This window comes from Balaenoptera ricei, chromosome 13, assembly GCF_028023285.1.
Source record: "Balaenoptera ricei isolate mBalRic1 chromosome 13, mBalRic1.hap2, whole genome shotgun sequence".
Lineage (NCBI taxonomy): Eukaryota > Metazoa > Chordata > Mammalia > Artiodactyla > Balaenopteridae > Balaenoptera > Balaenoptera ricei.
The window spans coordinates 13,518,428-13,539,071 of record NC_082651.1 but is presented as its reverse complement, the minus strand read 5'-3'; the positions used below and the strand labels follow the sequence as shown (position 1 = coordinate 13,539,071).

The 20,644-nt window shown below is 42.0% G+C and overlaps 2 protein-coding genes across 2 annotated transcripts; both read right to left on the bottom strand.

Annotated features, from left to right (window-relative positions):
- Positions 1-1,159: 1,159 nt before the first annotated feature.
- IL36B (interleukin 36 beta) lies at positions 1,160-5,636 on the bottom strand. Its single transcript, XM_059943489.1, has 4 exons — positions 5,618-5,636; positions 4,955-5,062; positions 2,182-2,321; positions 1,160-1,390 (listed from the first exon to the last, which is right to left on the bottom strand). The coding sequence occupies exons 1-4, from the start codon at positions 5,634-5,636 to the stop codon at positions 1,160-1,162; spliced, it is 498 nt and encodes a 165-aa protein (XP_059799472.1).
- Positions 5,637-17,519: 11,883 nt separating this feature from the next.
- On the bottom strand, positions 17,520-20,087 carry LOC132377312 (interleukin-36 alpha-like). Its single transcript, XM_059943488.1, is given in 6 exon segments — positions 17,520-17,735; positions 19,552-19,646; positions 19,649-19,690; positions 19,861-19,905; positions 19,908-19,973; positions 20,075-20,087. Coding segments are annotated over 6 exon segments (477 nt in total).
- Positions 20,088-20,644: the final 557 nt, after the last annotated feature.

The following is a 20,644-nucleotide window of genomic DNA, read 5'->3' as shown; positions in this document are numbered from 1 at the left end:
TATCTTGGAATGATGAGAAGTGATCCCAGGGAACAAGAGTGGGGGCTGGGGAAATTGAAGCAGGAAAATGAAGGAAGCCAATGCAAGGAGGTGTTCCTGAGCTCAGCACTCCTGTGGGCCACTGTGACTCAGTCCTGCTGGGACCCTCTGAGGAACCATGTGGAATGCATCTCAGAATTGTCCACTTCAGTGATGGAAGAGAGCAGCATTTCCCTACCCGCTCCCATCCCCTATTGGTGAAGGATTCCCAGCCATTGCAAATCCCGGTACACCTGCTCGTCATGTGGATAGAAGGGCAAGGTTTCCTGAAGGAAGAGAGCCTGACATGCTCACATTCATGTTCAGAACATTGCAGTTACTTGCAATTTACACATCACTGGTTAAGTGAATACATAAATTATACCACAGGCTTTAACTAAAGTAATCCTCACAAAATGGACAACTGGCTTAAAAGCAACTCAATAAAGAAACTGTTGATTGAAAGTTCTACTAGAGTCTAGAAAACATGAATAATAGCAAGAATATATCATAGCTGATGCCTGAAAAAAATGTAAACCACTATTAGTGATTCTTTGAAATACAGACTGATTTACATTTACTATGGTTAACAATTAATCTTAACCAGAGTATATACTGTGTGTCAGATTATTAACTAATGATATTATGAGTTTATCGTGATTATCAAGACATGTAAAATTTTTACTTCACATTCATCTTACCCTTTAGATTCCTCTTTTGGAGTGCATAATATTTATAATAAACATGCATAGAATTAATAATTAATATTCTTTTATTGATAGGGTTGTATGAACTAAACTGTTTGGAATTCACATCTCTAGGCTATGGCTTGGCAGAAGGAATAGGAAGAGAGGCTACAAGAAGCATTTGGGATGTTGACTTAAGTGGACTTAACTAGATGGATGGTGGGACAAGATCAAGAAAGAATAAAAAGTGACTCGTAGGTTCACCCTGGAATGATGCTCAAGTAGGGGGGGACATGGTATATCTTGAGGCTATCTAGAGGGTGTCCAGAGGATGAGATGGTTTTGGAGTGATGAGAATGAGGTAGGCTACGGGTGGGCATCAGTGCATGGTGGTCTCTTAAGATGACCCACTGTGTTTTCAAACAGAAGAATCTCTGACTGCTTGATCCAGCCACCTAGAGCCCAGGCTGGATTTCGTTTTCATCCTCTAAGTAGAAGTCAGTGCTTTCAGTTTTGCCCCTCTCCTTGGTGAGAGTGACGGGCTGCCCCCCCATGGAGGAGGTAGCTATGAACCAGCCTGGGCAGGAGACTGACTGAAAGACAAAAGCGGAGCCCTCCTTGCTGCGGAAAAAGAGAAAGGGCTCCTGCCCTTTGACGTTCCCATATAGGTTCATGATATTTCCCTCCTGGGGGTAGGAAAGAGGCTTGTTGGAAAAGATTGCTGGGAGGAGGAAGCTAAACTAACTCAGCCCTGGGAGAGTCTCATTTCCCCAAAGGGAGGGACAGAGGCCAGGGACACAGGCAGATGAAAGGAGAACACCAGCTTTAAAAATAGGCAACCCACTGGTTCCCAGTAGCTTGGCCTCACCCCAGGATCCCATCACACAAGGTGTTTCTGATTCCTTAAGGCAGCATGTCTTCCTGAGAACGGGGGCAGGGAATTTTAAGTCTCTTTCATGGATGCACCCATCTGATGGTTCAGGCCAGTCTCACGAGATTCCCAACCTCCAGGTGGGTTTATACATTACAGCTTCCTTCATAAGCAGAGGATTCACTTCAAAACTACAAATCTTACTTTCAGTACGGGGACCATAAGTATGTCATCCGCAAAATCTGATTAACAATCTCCCCTCTTGTCTCCACTGCCTTTGCTTAAAAGGAAGCATCCCAGCACCTAAGAGAATTCCTGGGAGGCAGTTAAAGAAGACTGAGAATAGAGAAACCACCATTCTTTGGCCTTTCTGAAACATTTTCATGGGTGTATTCTCTGGCTGGCAGAGGATACTCTGACATTAAAAAGAGTGTTACACCCATTCCAAAGGTCGCTTGTATTGATTTGGGAATCAGCCGGGTCAGCTGTCCTTCTTTACACTGAATATCCAGGATTGCAAACCTGTTACTTTTATTCAGTAACATATTAAATGAGATTGAAAGTTCATCTCATTGCACTTCTCTCATTAGCTGTAAAGCCACTCACCTTAAGCTGCAAAGTAGGCTGGCCCTGGATTTCTGTGCAGCAGAGACAGAGATTTTGTTCCTTGATTCCCAGGTAATATGGAGTACCTTTTCCTGTACTGTAAAAGTCCGTGCCTGTACATGCTATTAAGGAAAGAGTGACTGGAAACAGGGAAAATGGAAACAGGTGTCAGGCCCCAAGCAGTGGAAAGGCCAGTCCTTCTGATGTGACACTCACTTACTCCCCCAGCCAGGACATGCTAAGCAGCCAGGAGCCCCGCCACAGAAGGGTCCTCCAACTAGCCATGTGTCAGAGACCCTTCATTGTTGTCTGAAACCCATTTCCTTTTTCTTCCTTAATATCACAACTCCAGCTGTCACCAGGGTACATTACTTCCCCAAAATAAAAATAAATTTCCCACCACACTTACAGCTAACTTTGACCATATGCTTAAGTTGTAGCCCATGAGATAGGAGTGGAAGTGTTGTATGAGATTTCTAAGAATGTCCTTTAAAAGTAGTTGACTCGGCTGGGAGGAGCTTTTTTTCTTATACTCTGTGTCTTCATACTTAGATGATGGTGGAGGTGACCTTGAAGTTGGTAAAGCAGAACACTAGAATCCTTGGATTCTGGTGGCATGATGAAGCCACCATACTGGCCTTAACCTGCCTTCTCAGACTTCTTTTCCATGAGAAAGAAAGAAACTTCTACCTTATTTAAGTCCCAGTTTGGTGGATGTTCTGTCACTATCAGTTGAATTTAATTCCCAACTAATTTAGTAGGTGATTCCCAAGAGCCTGTGTGTTCTGCATCTATCCTTCTGGGCAAGGGGGAGGGAATTTATCCATTCAACATTCTTTATTGAGTGCTCATTCAAGACAAGACCCTGGAGATCTAGGTGAGAACAGGAGAGACATCGTCATTATTGCCACGGAAAATGAGACTAAACCATGTAAGCAGAGAAATGACCAGAACCACAGTAAAAGGCAACACCTGCTTTGGGGAATGTGGCCAGGGCCTGGGACAGTAGAAGACAGACCAAACTGAGAAATAGGAACCACGAAAAACCTCTCTGCTGAGGTGAAGTTCAAACCAAGACCTTAAAGCTAAGAGGAAGCTAGTATATGAAGAAATGGGAATCCGGTGGTGGAGGGGGTTGGATGACAGTGTTGACAGGGAAAAGAAATGTAAAGATGCTTACGTGGAAAAGAGCTTGATAAGTTCAAGTCTCCAAAAGAAGACTGCTGTGCCTGAGATCTCCCCACTGCTCCCTTTCCCCCACCTCCCACCCCTAAAACACAAATAGATGGGAAGGATATTCTTCAATTAACATAGTAAGAAAGTCACTCTTGATGCTTTGTGATGGCTGGATAGGAGGCTACACAAGTGAAGTGGGAGGGAGGGCAGTGAGGAAGTGATACAGTGATCAAGGTGAAAGATGATATTATCTCATAAATAGGCATATTTTGCACATAGACTCATCAGTGTCTGCTGATGGATTAAATGGAAATTGAGGAAAAGGAGGAATAAAGATGTCTCCTGTATTTCTGGCTCCAGACTGGGTCCATGAACAGTTTGTGGAGTCAGATCCACAGTTCCACTTGGGATAGATGTAGTTAGAGATGTCTGAGAGGACATCAAAAGGACATGTGTAGGATTTTCAGAGGCGACGTCTGGGTTGGAAGCATGAATGCCAGAATGTAGAGGTAAAACATCAATCCAAGAGACCGGCTCTCAATCCCTTTAGAGGGGTGGTAGGATGATTGTAGGCTGGCTGAGGTCTGAAAATCTCCAACACCTGGAGATTTTATAGAGAAAGTGGAGTCAGAAAGGAGAATGCAAAAGAGGAGCCAGTGAACCACAGAGAATGTTCTTACCAAAGGAGAAGATGGAGAGTGTTCAAGAAAGAAAGAGTTATCAATTATGCTGACTGCTGCTGAGGAACCAGATATGAGGACAGAGAAGTGGGTCTGGTGGCCTTGGAAAGAGAAGCTGGAGAGGAGTGGGCAAAGAACAGTTCAGAATTTCTATTGTTTGATGTAAGCGTGAACAAGAGGGGAAATGGAGACAAGTTGTATAACCAACTCTTCCATGACTATGATTTTATGTAGAGCAGTATATAGATTGCCACATAGGAAAATAGAATGGTTGTAGAAATGAAATGTGCAAATCCAGAGGAGGTTTTTAGTATTAAGCTTGGAAATGTTATATTAGAGCATGTCTATCAGCAATAGAAAGAATCCAGTAGACAGACAAAGATGGGATATGCCAGGAAGAGAGGAATTAAATCAAACATTGAAGGAACAAACAAGAGAGGAAAGAAGCTGATTTGGATTAACTTTTTTTCATCTTTATTGAGGTATAATTGACATGTGATGGAGTGATGGGAGGAAGGAATATTCCCCCATTATTAGAAGAAAGGACAGCAAATTAGAAAAGTGTAGGTATGATAATGGAAAGATTTAGGAGTTTAAATCTGAGGACAGAGTTTACGATGGTTAGAAGAGAGAAACTCCAAGGAGAAGGCCAGCTACTAATTGAAGGAATAATCCCTTCTTAACTAAGGACATTTTCTTTTGGTAAGGAGAGCTGCCACTCCATCACACCCTCATTTCTGGGTACGGGTTTCCTTTATGTGAGGGAACCATCTTGCCCTTTCTTGCCATCCTTGGGGACACTGAGCTGGTCCCCAGTTCCCAGAAGCTGGTTTCCAGGCTCACACAAGCTCAACCCCATCCCCAGTGGAGCTGATGTCCCTTTAAGAGGCAACGCAGTGGCTTTGATTGTCACTCACCAGGTTCCACATTGCTGCCAAAAGGAACTGCTATTAACCAATTTCCTTTTAGGACCCACACCATCTGCTGAGAATCACGAATAAGATGGTAACTAGGAAGTGATTGTACTGCCAGATGACAGAAAAGCACAAAATACACATGAGGTTATTATAAACTTCAGGACTCCTATTGCATCCTGGTAATAAAGGCTTTTGAATTCCTAGGGGGAGATTTACTGCTCTGACAAAGAGTAACTATAGGAGAAAGGGAAGGAAAATAAGGCAGGGGCTGGTTTGTGAATGAAAGCATCTGAAAGGAGCTCCAGGCATTCATAGTCCAAGAGATTTTCAATAGTCACCCTTTTTTCTAGGGTTATCAGTGACTTGTCTTTTTTCCTGACTGATAGTTTCTTGGTAGTAACAAAACCAAATATATTTAAATCAGTCATCAATATGTTATTTGTTTCTTCTTTACCCTCTTTACCAAAATCAATAAGCAGTTCTAAATGCACATCATAAGAAAAGAGCTAAATAAGATTTTCAAATGCGGGTTTTGTGATCTGAGTATTTTAGCAAGAGCAAACACATTTACAACTTGAGCAAATGATAGTGGCCCTTGTCCCCTCTTTCTCTGGAGAGGGTAGATGGAAGTATTTCCAAGCTGGTTTGTGATTCACCACTTACCCTGGGGATTAATCTCCATGTTGGCTTCAGGGCTTTCTGTGAAGAGGACAAAGTAGATCAGATGGTGGACAGGTTGTGGTCCGCAGTGGGTCTTGTCGGGGAGGAGGGAACAAAAACATGTTATCCGTTTCTCTCCCCTCCCCCAGAATTCTGTGCAAAAAAAAATTTTGAGAAAGCTGCCCTGAGATCCTATCTTATCAATAGATGCACATTTGAGATAAAGGATGGGAAATCATGTTCCAGGGCCATAAAACCCCAGATGGAAGCTTCCATCACTGTCATGGCTGCAGTGGCCCTAGGATGCCCTCATCCGTCACATCTGGGATTGTTAGGAGGTTCCGGTGCATCAGCTCAACCACCTTCTAGTGTAGCGAGTCTCTGGATTCAGAGGAAGGAAGAAAGAATGTGTGCCTATCTCCCTTTAGCCCTCCATACAGCTGGCAAGCCACCAATTCTCCCGACTTCAAGCTTGAACATCCTAAATAATGGGCAGCTACCCTGTCTCTCTTACCCCCATCATCCTCCATCCCTCATCCAAAGAGACATCTCTAAGGGTCCTGTGCAAGGACATCCATGGGCGCCATGAGGTATTTTGACTATTAGGGGACATCCACCTCTGGGCTTATGGTTAGGATCCCAGGACAGTTTCCCAAGAAGACCACAAACTTCCCACAATGAGAACCAGTTGTTCACATCCCTCTTTGCCTCAGGATCTGCAGCGCCTGATTCTATAGTCATCCCCAGAAAGGAAGTAAGCAAACCACCACCTACACCGTTGGAAGCAGTCCCAGCTCCTCTGACACCCTGTGTCTTGGACCAAGGCCCAGAGAGGCTCCTCAAGGTTGGACACAGAGCAGTGAAAGAAGGTTCCCCACACATGGTTCTGAGGAGCAGGAGTTACCTTTGTCCAAAGAGATGCTCTTGTCCTCGAGTCCAATGTTCAAGCTCCACCTGCATCCAAGGGCCCAGTAAAGCTGTCCAGGACTCCCAGGACTTTAAATGAGCAAGGAAGGAGGGTTATTTCCTGGCTCTGGGTGTGCCCACTTTGGCAAGAAAGCTAGTCCGGAACAGAAGTCCTGTAAGCCTTCAGTGGGTGACTGGGAGGCAACACTGGTGTGGCCGGGCTGGGGTCCTGGAGAAACCAGAGCAGAGTAAATGCCAGGAAACACCAATGAGGAAATACAGAAAAGGCCAGGTGCTGAGTGAAGGAGAACTTCCTTCTGGACTGCTTGGAGGCAGAGGTGTGGCTCTCTTGATTCACTGACTTCTGTGAGCCATAGCCTCATTCACCTCTGATTTGGGGCAATTCATTGTCCTCCTTTCAGAGTTTTGCATAACCAATATGGAGAGCTCATTCTGTATCTGATAGAGATTTACCGGATTAATCTTTTCATCCTCACCACAACCCTTTAGGGGCCATTCATCTTTATTTGTTATGGAAGAAAACAGTCCCTGAGAGATGACAAAACTCACCCAAAGTCACATAGCTACTGAGAAATTTAGCTAAGTTAAAAGCCAAGTCTTGGGACTTCCCTGGTGGTCCAGTGGTTAGGACTCTGCACTGCCACTGCAGGGGGCACGGCTTAGATCCCTGGTCAGGAAATTAAGATCGTGTATGTAGCATGGCACAGCCAAAAAATAAAAATAAAAAGCCAAGTCTTTCTGCTCTTTTTTTTTTTTTTCACACACACACACACTGTATTTTATTTTTACAAGAGATAAATAGACTGACACCAAGCATTGTAAATGGATGACCACAACAAAAGCAACAATGATTGCAATTACCAAACATGAAACACACTCATACTATGTCATAATATTGACATTCAGTCCAGTAATCCTCCACTGTAACAGCTCCTTTACTTTGCAGTGAAAATTGATTTGTGTATTCTTTGCTTCTGAGTTCTTGTGGGATTTTTTTTTTAATTCAAACAGAAAGTCACAAAAATTATAATAATCCTCATCAGTTCACTCAGTCCCATGTAATTAATTTTTTTTTCATCTTGATCTTTTGTTAGCACTTTTATGAGTTCATCAGTTTTTCATTAGAGTTCTGAAAATGCTTATTCATTCAGTTCAGCAGTACAGTTACCAGAAACCTGTACTTGTCAGAGTCTTTTCTATGAATTCCTTGAAGATGAAACCCTTTTATAGGAACATATTTGCAAAAGCATCAGAGTACACCCAGAACTGTCTGTAAATGACAAAAGACTTAAAAATGACCACGGTTAAAGATTTGATGAAAGTTCATAATAGTGCAATTGACAAGGAAATTTAGTTATTTCTAAGATATACATTTTAAAGTAATAACTAGAATTATGACTTATAACATTATACCAGAACATGTAAGATTTTTAGAAATTTCATGTAATGTCTGAAACATTTATATTAACATACTTCCATACAGATAACCCAATGAAAGTTTAGTATTAGTTGTTTTGTTTGTTTGTTTTTTTACACTGCAGGTTCTTATTAGTCATCAATTTTATACATATCAGTGTATACATGTCAATCCCAATCGCCCAATTCAGCACACCACCATCCCCACCCCACCGCAGTTGTCCCCCCTTGGTGTCCATATGTCTGTTCTCTACATCTGTGTCTCAACTTCTGCCCTGCAAACCGGCTCATCGGTACCATTTTTCTAGGTTCCACATACATGCATTAATATACGATATTTGTTTTTCTCTTTCTGACTTACTTCACTCTGTATGACAGTCTCTAGATCCATCCACATCTCAACAAATGACTCAATTTCGTTCCTTTTTATGGCTGAGTAATATTCCATTGTATATATGTACCACAACTTCTTTATCCATTCGTCTGTCGATGGGCATTTAGGTTGCTTCCATGTCCTGGCTATTGTAAATAGAGCTGCAATGAACATTGGGGTGCATGTGTCTTTCTGAATTATCGTTTTCTCTGGGTATATGCCCAGAAGGGGGATTGGTGGATCATATGGTAAATCTATTTTTAGTTTTTTAAGGAACCTCCATACTGTTCTCCATAGTGGCTGTATCAATTTACATTCCCACCAACAGTGCAAGAGGGTTCCCTTTTCTCCACACCCTCTCCAGCATTTGTTCTTTGTAGATTTTCTGATGAAGCCCATGCTAACTGGTGTGAGTTGATACCTCATTGTAGTTTTGATTTGCATTTGTCTAATAATTAGTGATGTTGAGCATCTTCTCATGTGCTTCTTGGCCATCTCTATGTCTTCTTTGGAGAAATGTCTATTTAGGTCTTCTGCTCATTTTTGGATTGGGTTGTTTGTTTTTTTAATATTGAGCTGCATGAGCTGTTTATATATTTTGGAGGTTAATCCTTTGTCCGTTGATTCGTTTGCAAATATTTTCTCCCATTCTGAGGGTTGTCTTTTCATCTTGTTTATGGTTTCCTTTGTTGTGCAAAAGCTTTGAAGTTTCATTAGATCCCATTTGTTTATTTTTGTTTTTATTTCCATTACTCTAGGAGGTGGATCAAAAAAGATCTTGCTGTGATTTATGTCAAAGAGTGTTCCTCCTATGTTTTCCTCTAAGAGTTTTATAGAGTCCGGTCTTACATTTAGGTCTCTAATCCATTTTGAGTTTATTTTTTGTGTATGGTGTTAGGGAGTGTTCTAATTTCATTCTTACATGTAGCTGTCCAGTTTTCCCAGCACCACTTATTGAAGAGACTGTCTTTTCTCCATTGTATATCTTTGCCTCCTTTGTCATAGATTAGTTGACCACAGGTGCGTGGGTTTATCTCTGGGCTTTCTATCTTGTTCCATTGATCTATGTTTCTGTTTTTGTGCCAGTACCATATTGTCTTGATTACTGTAGCTTTCTAGTATAGTCTGAAGTCAGGGAGTCTGATTCCTCCAGCTCTGTTTTTTTCCCTCAAGACTGCTTTGGCTATTCGGGGTCTTTTGTGTCTCCATACAAGTTTTAAGATGATTTGTTCTAGTTCCGCAAAAAATGCCATTGGTAATTTGATAGGGATTGCATTGAATCTGTAGATTGCTTTGGGTAGTATAGTCATTTTCACAATATTGATTCTTCCAATCCAAGAACATGATATATCTCTCCACCTGTTGGTATCATCTTTAATGTCTTTCATCAGTGTCTTATAGTTTTCTGCATACAGGTCTTTTGTCTCCCTAGGTAGGTTTATTCCTATGTATTTTATTCTTTTTGTTGCAATGGTAAATGGGAGTGTTTCCATAATTTCTCTTTCAGATTTTTCATCATTAGTGTATAGGAATGCAAGAGATTTCTGTGCATTAATTTTGTATCCTGCAACTTTACCAAATTCATTGATTAGCTCTAGTAGTTTTCTGGTGGCATCTTTAGCATTCCCTATGTATAATATCATGTCATCTGCAAGCAGTGACAGTTTTACTTCTTCTTTTCCAATTTGTATTCCTTTTATTTCTTTTTCTTCTCTGATTGCCGTGGCTAGGACTTCCAAAACTATGTTGAATAATAGTGGTGAGAGTGGACATCCTTGTCTCTTTCCTGATCTTAGAGGAAATGCTTCCAGTTTTTATGTTGAGGTAGGTTTATTATGTTGAGGTAGGTTCCCTCTATGCCCACTTTCTGGAGGGTTTTTTATCATAAATGGGTGTTGAATTTTGTTAAAAGCTTTTTCTGCGTCTATTGAGATGATCATATGGTTTTTATTCTTCAATTTGTTAATATGGTGTATCACATTGATTGATTTGCGTATATTGAAGAATCCTTGCATCCCTGGGATAAATCCCACTTGATTGTGGTGTATGATCCTTTTAATGTGTTGTTGGATTCTGTTTGCTAGTATTTTGTTGAGGATTTTTGCATCTATATTCATCAGTGATATTGGTCTGTAATTTTCTTTTCTTGTAGTATCTTTGTCTGGTTTTGGTATCAGGGTGATGGTGGCCTCATAGAATGAGTTTGGGAGTGTTCCTTCCTCTGCACTTTTTTGGAAGAGTTTGAGAAGGATGGGTGTTAGCTCTTCTCTAAATGTTTGATAGAATTCACCTGTGTAGCCATCTGGTCCTGGACTTTTGTTTGTTGGAAGATTTTTAATCACACTTTCAATTTCATTACTTGTGATTGGCCTGTTCATATTTTCTATTTCTTCCTGGTTCAGTCTTGGAAGGTTATACCTTTCTAAGAATTTGTCCCTTTCTTCCAGGTTGTCCATTTTATTGGCATAGAGTTGCTTGTAGTAGTCTCTCAGGATGCTTTGTATTTCTGCGGTGTCTGTTGTAACTTCTCCTTTTTCATTTCTAATTTTATTGATTTGAGTCCTCTCCCTCTTTTTCTTGATGAGTCTGGCTAATGGCTTATCAATTTTGTTTATCTTCTGAAAGAACCAGCTTTTAGTTTTATTGATCTTTGTTATTGTTTTCTTTGTTTCTATTTCATTTATTTCCACTCTGATCTTTACGATTTCTTTCCTTCTGCTAACTTTGGGTTTTGTTTGTTCTTCTTTCTCTAGTTCCTTTAGGTGTAAGGTTAGATTGTTTACTTGAGATTTTTCTTGTTTCTTGAGGTAGGCTTGTATAGCTATAAACTTCCCTGTTAGAACTGCTTTTGCTGCATCCCATAGGTTTTGGATCGTCGTGTTTTCATTATCATTTGTCTCTAGGTATTTTTTGATTTCCTCTTTGATTTTTTCAGTGATCTCTTGGTTATTTAGTAACGTATTGTTTAGCCTCCATGTGTTTGTGTTTTTTATGTTTTTTTCCTGTAATTCATTTCTAATCTCATAGCGTTGTGGTCAGAAAAGATGCTTGATATGATTTCAATTTTCTTAAATTTACTGAGGCTTGATTTGTGACCCAAGATGTGATCTATCCTGGAGAATGTTCCGTGCGCACTTGAGAAGAAAATGTAATCTGCTGTTTTTGTATGGAATGTCCTATAAATATCAATTAAATCTATCTGGTCTATTGTGTCATTTAAAGCTTCTCTCTCCTTATTTATTTTCATTTTGGATGATCTGTCCATTGGTGTAAGTGAGGCGTTAAAATCCCCCACTATTATTGTGTTACTGTCGATTTCCTCTTTTATAACTGTTAGCAGTTGCCTTATGTATTGAGGTGCTCCTATGTTGGGTGCATATATATTTATAATTGTTATATCTTCTTCTTGGATTGATCCCTTGATCATTATGTAGTGTCCTTCCTTGTCTCTTGTAACATTCTTTATTTTCAAGTCTATTTTATCTGATATGAGTATAGCTACTCCAGCTTTCTTTAGATTTCCATTTGCATGGAATATCTTTTTCCATCCCCTCACTTTCAGTCTGTATGTGTCCCTAGGTCTCAAGTGGGTCTCTTGTAGACAGCATATATATGGGTCTTGTTTTTGCATCCATTCAGCAAGCCTGTGTCTTTTGGTTGGAGCATTTAATCCATTCACGTTTAAGGTAATTATCGATATGTATGTTCCTCTGATCATTTTCTTAATTGTTTTGGGTTTGTTTTTGTAGGTCCTATTCTTCTCTTGTGTTTCCCACTTAGAGAAGTTCCTTTAGCATTTGTTGTAGAGCTGGTTTGGTGGTGCTGCATTCTCTTAGCTTTTGCTTGTCTGTAAAGCTTTTGATTTCTCCATCGAATCTGAATGAGATCCTTGCCGGGTAGAGTAATCTTGGTTGTAGGTTCTTCCCTTTCATCACTTTCAGTATATCATGCCCCTCCCTTCTGGCTTGTAGAGTTTCTGCTGAGAAATCAGCTGTTAACCTTATGGGAGTTCCCTTGTATGTTATTTGTCATTTTTCCCTCGCTGCTTTCCATAATTTTTCTTTGTCCTTAATTTTTGCCACTTTGATTACTTTGTGTCTCAGCGTGTTTCTCCTTGGGTTTATCCTGCCTGGGACTCACTGCACTTCCTGGACTTGGCTGGCTATTTCCTTTCCCATGTTAGGGAAGTGTTTGACTATAATCTCTGCAAATATTTTCTCTGGCCCTTTCTCTCTCTCTTCTCCTTCTGGGACCCCTATAATGAGAATGTTGTTGTTTTTAATGTTGTCCCAGAGGTCTCTTAGGCTGTCTTCATTTCTTTTCATTCTTTTTTCTTTAGTCTGTTCCACAGCAGTGAATTCCACCATTCTGTCTTCCAGGTCACTTATCCGTTCTTCTGCCTCAGTTATTCTGCTATTGATTCCTTCTAGTGTAGTTTTCATTTCAGTTAGTGTATTGTTCATCTCTGTTTGTTTGTTCTTTAATTCTTCTAGGTCTTTGTTAAACATTTCTTGCATCTTCTCGATCTTTGCCTCCATTCTTATTCCGAGGTCCTGGATCATCTTCATTATCAGTATTCTGAATTCTTTTTCTGGAAGGTTGTCTAGCTCCACTTTATTTAGTTGTTTTTCTGGGGTTTTATCTTGTTCCTTCATCTGCTATATAGCCCTCTGCGTTTTCATCTTGTTTGTCTTTCTGTGAATGTGGTTTTTGTTCCACAGGCTGCAGGATTATAGTTTTTCTTGCTTCTGCTGTCTGCCCTCTGGTGGTTGAGGCTATCTAAGAGGCTTGATGGGAGGCTCTGGTGGTGGGTAGAGCTGACTGTTGCTGTGGTGGTCAGAGCTCAGTAAAACTTTAATCCGCTTGACTGTTGACGGGTGGGGCTGGGTTCCCTCCCTGTTGGTTGTTTGGCCTGAGGCGACCCAACACTGGAGCCTACCTGGGCTCTTTGGTGGGGCTAATAACAGACTCTGGGAGGGCTCACGCCAAGGAGTACTTCCCAGAACTTCTGCTGCCAGTGTCCTTGTCCCCAAGGTGAGCCACAGTCACCCCCCGCCCCGCCTCTGCAGGAGACCTTCCAACACTAGCAGGTAGGTCTGGTTCAGTCTCCCCTGGGGTCACTGCTCCTTCCCCTGGGTCCCGATGCGCACACTATTTTGTGTGCGCCCTCCAAGAGTGGGGTCTCTGTTTCCCCCAGTCCTGTCGAAGTCATGCAATCAATTCCCACCAGGCTTCAACATCTGATTCTCTAGGAATTCCTCCTCCCGTTGCTGGACCCCCAGGTTGGGAAGCCTGACGTGGGGCTCAGAACCTTCACTCCAGTGGGTGGACTTCTGTGGTATAAGTGTTCGCCAGTCTGTGAGTCACCCACCCACCAGTTATGGGATTTGATTTTACTCTGATTGCGCCCCTCCTACAGTCTCATTGTGGCTTCTCCTTTGTCTTTGGATGTGGGGTATCTTTTTTGGTGAGTTCCAGTGTCTTCCTGTCGATGATTGTCCAGCAGCTAGTTGTGATTCTGGTGTTCTCGCAAGAGGGAGTTAGAGCACGTCCTTCTACTCCACCATCTTGGTTCCTCCAGTCTTTCTGTTCTTAACCACTATGTGATATGTTTCCTTTGGGCCATGGTCTCCTGCACCTTGTGTTAACTGAAGCACATAGGAGGCCTTGTGCTCAGTGGTGGATATTAAAAACTGCACTGTGTCCAAGGAGACTCACATAGTAGGTGGAAACTTGGAGATCTTCTGGCTTCCTATCTCTGCATTAGGAATCAGACTCAGCCTCAACATTGGTGGTGAAAGGGAATCATTACCCTTGAAACCCATATTGTTGTTCAGGCCTAAATGTTAAGAAAAGAAAAAAGAAAATCTACTCATTCTATGCCAAAATTTGCTTCCATGTAACTCACAACCACTGATCAGGGTTCTGTCCTCTGAAATCCACCACCGACTCTCTCCCTGGGAGTATTGCAATAACCCCTAACTGGTCTCCCTGGTTCTGTTCTTACCTCCTTAGTGTTAAACTTCCACCCAGCAGTGAGCAAGATCAAAGATGTCGATGTTGTCCCTTCACACCCCTGCTCAGAACTCTTCAGTGGCTTCGCATCACACCCAGAAGCTCTCACCATGGCTTACACAAGCACACATAACCTTGCCCTTGCTTGTCTCTCCACACGCCTTCTATCCCTGCCCTTCCAACCCTCCTTGCTCTAACTGCACTGGCGTCTTGCTGATTCTCCCACCAGATAGCTCATCCTCACAGTGAGCCTCTCCTGTTTCCCTGCAGGAGTGGGTTTCCCCAGATCATTATGGGGTTCACCCCCTCACTTCTATGCATTTGCAAGAAAAACAATCTCTAAATGATGTCTTCCCTGACTGCCCTATCTCAAAGAGCCCCCTCACTCATGCTCTGATTTCTAATTCTTCTCTATTATTTTCTTTATAAAATATATGTCTCCATGGCCATGGATATTTATTTGTGTATGTACATATGTATGTATGCATTGTCCTCACCACCAAAAAGCCAGCTCCATGGGGCCAAGGAACTTGTGTGTCTTGTTAACTATATCCTTAATGTCTGGAATAGTGTCTAGTCCATTATTGGGATTAATAAAAATTTGTTAAATAAACAAAGGAATGAATGGAGTATTCTATGAATAAGAGGAGGACTGGGAAGAGAGAAAGGGAGAGAGCTGCCTTGTAGGAACATCACTTGAGATGAGGGGCAAGTTCCTGTCCCCCTCATGGAGAAGGGTCAGGGGCGGCTCTCCTGTCCCATATCAGGAATGCAGTGCCCCAGGAGAATCTTTCAAACAGGTAGAGGAGACTGGGAGCTTCACCTTCAGCTGGATGATCGATATACCTAGAGACATTCGGGCTCACCCTGGCTCCTCAGCCAGGACAGGGTGTTTAGGGAGGGAGTTCTTAGGGAGCCTGACATGGGTTCCAACCTTGCACCCAGGAGACCATAGACCCAGTTGGTCCAAGAGCATCCAGTTTATGCCCATCATCCCAGTGTGATTCTTTTTTTTCTTTTTTTCTTTTCTTTTTTCTTTTCTTTTTTTTGGGGGGGCTGTGCCTCGAGGCTTGTGGGATCTTAGTTCCCCTCAACCAGGGCTCAAACCCAAGCCCCGGAAGTGAAAGCACCAAGTCCTAACCAATGGACCTCTAGGGAATTTCCTCAGTGTGATTCTTAATAGAGCTCCTTTTAGTCTCTTAAGAGTCTTGGTCACCTCACAGCTCTAGGGAAATTACCTACATAAGGAAAGGCAGAGGAGAAACAGGTCTACCTTTTCGTAGGAACCATGAGAAATGGAAAGCTCAGGGATTGCTGTGATATCTATCACCAGGAATAAATCTAATCTCTGACACTGATGTGGCCACTCAAATGCTGAAAGGCAGAAGGTGTTAGGATGGGATGAGGAGGTTGGGGCAATGCCTGCGGGGCCCAGGAAGTCATCAATGTGTTTGGAAAAATAGTATCTCCACATCTTTCTCCAAATCTTGGGACAAGTAAAAATATAATGGAAAGTAAAAAAATCACAACAAGGGAAATCATCATATAATGGAGAATGAAGTTTACCGACATGATGTGGGAAGAAACTTTATTTCATAAAAAGGTAGAAGAAGAGATAAACCTTTGTAATAAATATGCTCTAGATGAATGGGAGCCATGTCAGATTATGGCTTGTGAGTTCATGGAAAAAACCCACAGAAGACTCTCAGAAACCATTGCCAGGATGGGATGGGGGAACTTTCCAATTAGCTGTGCACTAGCATTATGCACTGAAATATGAAGTATGATTTCTATTAATGATGCTTTTTTTGTACCACCCACCCCAGTAGTGAAGCCAGGGGAAACCTGAGTTTAGGAAGATACCACATTCCCCAACTATCCTACTGGGTTCTTAGAAATGGGAGACTTCATGGGAACCTGCTTTACAAATGATAGAACTCCTTATGAATGCAAGGAATCAATATTATGATCGTGATATCTCATTAAAGTCATTCCATTCATAACAGAGCAACTGATAGACAAAATTTTTATTTCACAAATTTAACTCTCCATGAGATCTAGTGATAATGCTTTAGGTGAAAGTTTCATAAACACCACTAGTTCTTCATTCAAACCAGCAGAATATATAACTTCACTGAGACACAAGCCACACCCAGGAGGGGCTCAGCTTTCTTTTATAAATTTATTTGTTGATTTTTTAATTTGTGGCTGCTTTGGGTCTTCGTTGTTGCATGCAGGCTTTCTCTAGTTGCTGCGAGAGGGACTATTATTCATTGCAGTGGCTTCTCTTATTGCAGAGCACGGGCTCTAGGTGCACGGGCTTCAATTGTTGTGGCACACGGGCTCAGTAGTTGTGGCTCGAGGACTCTAGAGTGCAGGCTCAGTAGTTGTGGTGCACGGACTTAGTTGCTCCATGGCATGTGGGATCTTCCCGGACCAGGGCTCAAACCCGTGTCCCCTGCATTGGCTGGTGGATTCTTAACCACTGCGCCACCAGGGAAGTCCCTAAGCTTTCTTTTTGGTCTTTTCTTTTATGGAATTTCTATGTCTGCTTCTTCCCACCAGGATTCAAAAGATCTTGATACAATGTCACAGAGAAATGTATCTGAAAATCTAGAGATCCGGACTCCAAATGAAAGAATCATCACCTTCATTTATTATTTGAAGCATAATTAGCAAGGATGTTAAGTAGAGTTTTCTTTATTATTTTTGTCAAGGTGTCTTAATTTAGCTACATGGCAATAGCAAAGACCCTCAGTTTCCCTGGACTGTTTTCCATGTGGCCCCTGGGAGAGCACATATAGCTCGGCCCAACATTGCATGGATGTTAGGTCATTGCATGGATGTATGGAGGGCAGTAAGGTACCCTTGGGTGAAAAGCCCAACCACAGATGTGTCCTTCCTTCTAGACTAAGAATTGACTGCTTATTCCCCTTTTAACCTGGTGTGTACTTTCAGAAATTGGACATAATTCTGGCAACTCTGCCTTCCCTTGTTGAATGGTTGGTATGACAACGTTCATCTCAGAAGCACTATTATTTTTCTTTCTTTCTTTTTTAATTAAAGGATAGTTGATTTATAGTGCTGTGTTTCAGAAGCACTTCGAAAGCTAGAATGGAAGAAACCAAGACAAGATTCTCTGCCTGGAGAACCACCCGCAACCTTAGACCAACCTTAAGCCTGAAGTACAGTGAACCAAAAGTTAGTGGTGTAGGCTTTCCCCAGTTCTTGGGTAACAATGAGAGGACAGCCTCCATTGGAGCAGGAAGCAATGAACCAACCAGGAAAGGCTACAGACTCAAAGGTGGAGGTACTGCTGCTCTGGTCATGGTAGAAGGGAAAGGGCTTCACAGGCTCAGTTCGGTGGTACAGATCCATTATGTTCTGTTCCTGAAGGGCGAGGAGGAAGCGCCAGGGAGAAACATAACTGTTAAGAGTTGTTCCACATTCTTTACACACTAACAGTTCCTATACAAGATGATAGTCTCCTCCATTCATTAAAACAGGCCTGGGAACCTCCATTTCATATTATACCATTAAAAATTATGAGCCTCAGATACTTTACAGATGTGAAGTTTATGAGTGAAACCTTAGACCACCAATTTCAGTGGTTCTTACTGCGAACCTTTGAAGGAAAACAGTGTTGACATCAGAGTTTTTGAGAATACAAAGCACAGGTTTAGTCATTACCTGTTGCTTAGAAATGGAGAAAGCCAAGGAATATTTACATAACAGTTACCATGAATTTTGAATTCAAACAGAATTGTTTAAGGTCAGGTGTCTCCAACCTCAGAACTATTGACATTCTGGGTGGGATAATCCTTTGCTGTCAGGGGCTGTCTTGTGTACGGAGGGACGGTGGGACGTATAGCAGCATCCCTGGCCTCTACCCACCAGAGATCAGTAGCATATCACCCAGCCCCCAGTTGTGGCAACCAAAAATATCTCCAGACACTGACAAATTTCTGGGGAGCAAAATTGCCCCTTGTTGAAAACCACTGCTTTATATCCTGTCATCAAATTGAGTGTCTGCCTATGCTTGTTTGCTGAAAAAGGTCAAGAGATTTCCTAAAGCACACAGAAGTCTGGTTTGTGATCTTCCTATAACCTAAAATATTTCTTAAATAATGGAGAATAGCAATTACTAAAATGTTTGTTACAGAGAATTAAGTTTGTTCGCTTAAAGTTGAAAACTATCTCTTGTCAAAAAGATGTTTTAATTGGCTCATCCACCTAGTGATAATCAACTGCTGAAACCATCAGAGCTGATTTTACCCACACATCTACCATTAGCCCTCTCCATCAGCCAGTTCCGCACCCTTGGAGTCAACCAAATGTGGACCAAAAATATTTGGAAAAAAACAAAAAATTCCAGAAATTTCCAAAACGCAAAACTTGAATTTACTGTGTGCTGGCAAATATTTACATAGGGTTTACACTGTATTAGGTATTATAAGCAATCTAGAGAGGATTTAAAGTAGAATATATGAGAGGATGTGCATAGGTTACATGCCTATATAGGTTATATAAGGAACTTGAGTATCCACTTTGGTATCCATAGCGGGTAGAGGGGTCCTACAACAAATCCCCTGCAGATACCAAGGGACAACTGTGTGTGTGTGTGTGTGTGTTATGTTCTTTTTTTAAATTGGAGTATAATTGCTTTACAATGTTGTGTTAGTTTCTGCTGTATAATGAAGTGAATCAGCTATATGTATACATATATCCCCTCCTTCTTGGACATCCCTCCCACCCCTCCCCCATTCCACCCACCTGGGTCATCACAGAGCACCAATCTGAGCTTCCCGTGCTTTATAACAGGTTCCCGCTAGCTATCTATTTTACTCATGGTAGTGTATATATGTCAATCCTAATCTCCCAATTCGTCTCCTATATGTTCTATATCTACATTTATTCTATTGACGTCAGGAATAAATCTAAAAGCCTTCCTCTTTGCTGAATTATTTCTTAAGCAAGATAAGTGATTTTAGCAGATTAGTTTCAAAGCACCCCTGCAATTTTTTCTTATTCTCTCATAATATATGCAACCCAAAAAGAACCAAAAATAAATATGCATAAGGATAATAACTTGTCCTTTAAAAGATTCTTAAAAAGCTAGAGTTTCCATCAAATGAGCACTTTGTGAAATAAATGAGCTTCTCCCTCCTAGCCAGGCATGGACAAGACCCTTATTTGCCGTACTCACCTTAAGCTGCAGTGTGGGCTGCCCCTTGACCTCCGTGCAGAATAGGCAGAGCTCCGGCTCCTTCAGTCCCAGGTAGACGGGATTCCCTCTGTCCTCTCAAGTGTCTCCGTATAATTGCATGAGATTAAGCTAACAGTGACTGGGAACACAACATAGTCACAGAACAACACTATGATCACCCTCTAGTTCATTATTGCCAATGAGATATGCCCAGTTAACAAGCCTATTCATAGTGAATAAAAAGCTAAGCACACAACACACAACAGTACTGGCCAAAGAGACTGCCTTTGACAGATCTTGGCCACTCACCTGGATCCATAAGGTGCTTCCTTGGGACTGCTTTGAGGGTCTGGCCTTAAGGACCCACACCTGCTGATTGACATCCTGAATATTCCCCTGAACAGGGTTTGCCCTGGAAAATACTGTAAAGAAACTCGAAATGCAAATGTAAGGATGAAGGTACAGAATGTCCCCCCTTTCCAATTTTTTGCCCTTCCATGTAGAACTTTACCTGAATCCTTACCTTTTTCATCCATTATTGGTGGTGACGTTTTAGAACTGCCAAGGTGTGAAGACATTTATGTGCAGACTGACCCCACGAGAGGACCTGAGTCAGTCCCAAGCCACAGTTTGACCCTGAATCATAAGAAGAGCTGGTGACCAGCCCAATAATGACCCCAGTCAGAATCTACACTCCCAGAACTCACCTCACTCCCTCACCTGCTCACCTTCTTGGATGTAGCCTACCTTCCTGCAGAAGCAGTTGTACCTGTGAATCTTGTTCAGACCTAAACCCAGAGCCTTAAGAAGACAGGACTGCCAAGGCCAGAGGCCCAGAAGCAAGAGAAGATCAAAGGTCAGCAGGCTTTGCGGTTACAAAGGACCCCGTGTCCCTACCACTATGGACTATGGCTTCCTCTGTACTCGGGTGCTCTGATGGACTCCAATAAGGCCCAAGCCTTTGATCCATGTAGTGAAGGGAGGAGGTTCTGCCTCACTGGGGTTAGGACTGAACCTTGAGTATTTGTCAGTTCCTGGTGCCGGGGGATTCAGTGAGGCTTTATATAAAGAAATTTCAACGGAAGCAGGGTTG

Bases quoted from the DNA above. Each gene is read 5' to 3' on its own strand.
- IL36B (XM_059943489.1), bottom strand. The intron at 2,322-4,954 runs GTGAGTGACAAT...CCCTGTTTCCAG, and splicing joins TGGCAGCAATGTGGAACCTG to TCACTCTTTCCTTAATAGCA. The intron at 1,391-2,181 runs GTGAGTGGCTTT...TCCTACCCCCAG, and splicing joins AGCCTACTTTGCAGCTTAAG to GAGGGAAATATCATGAACCT.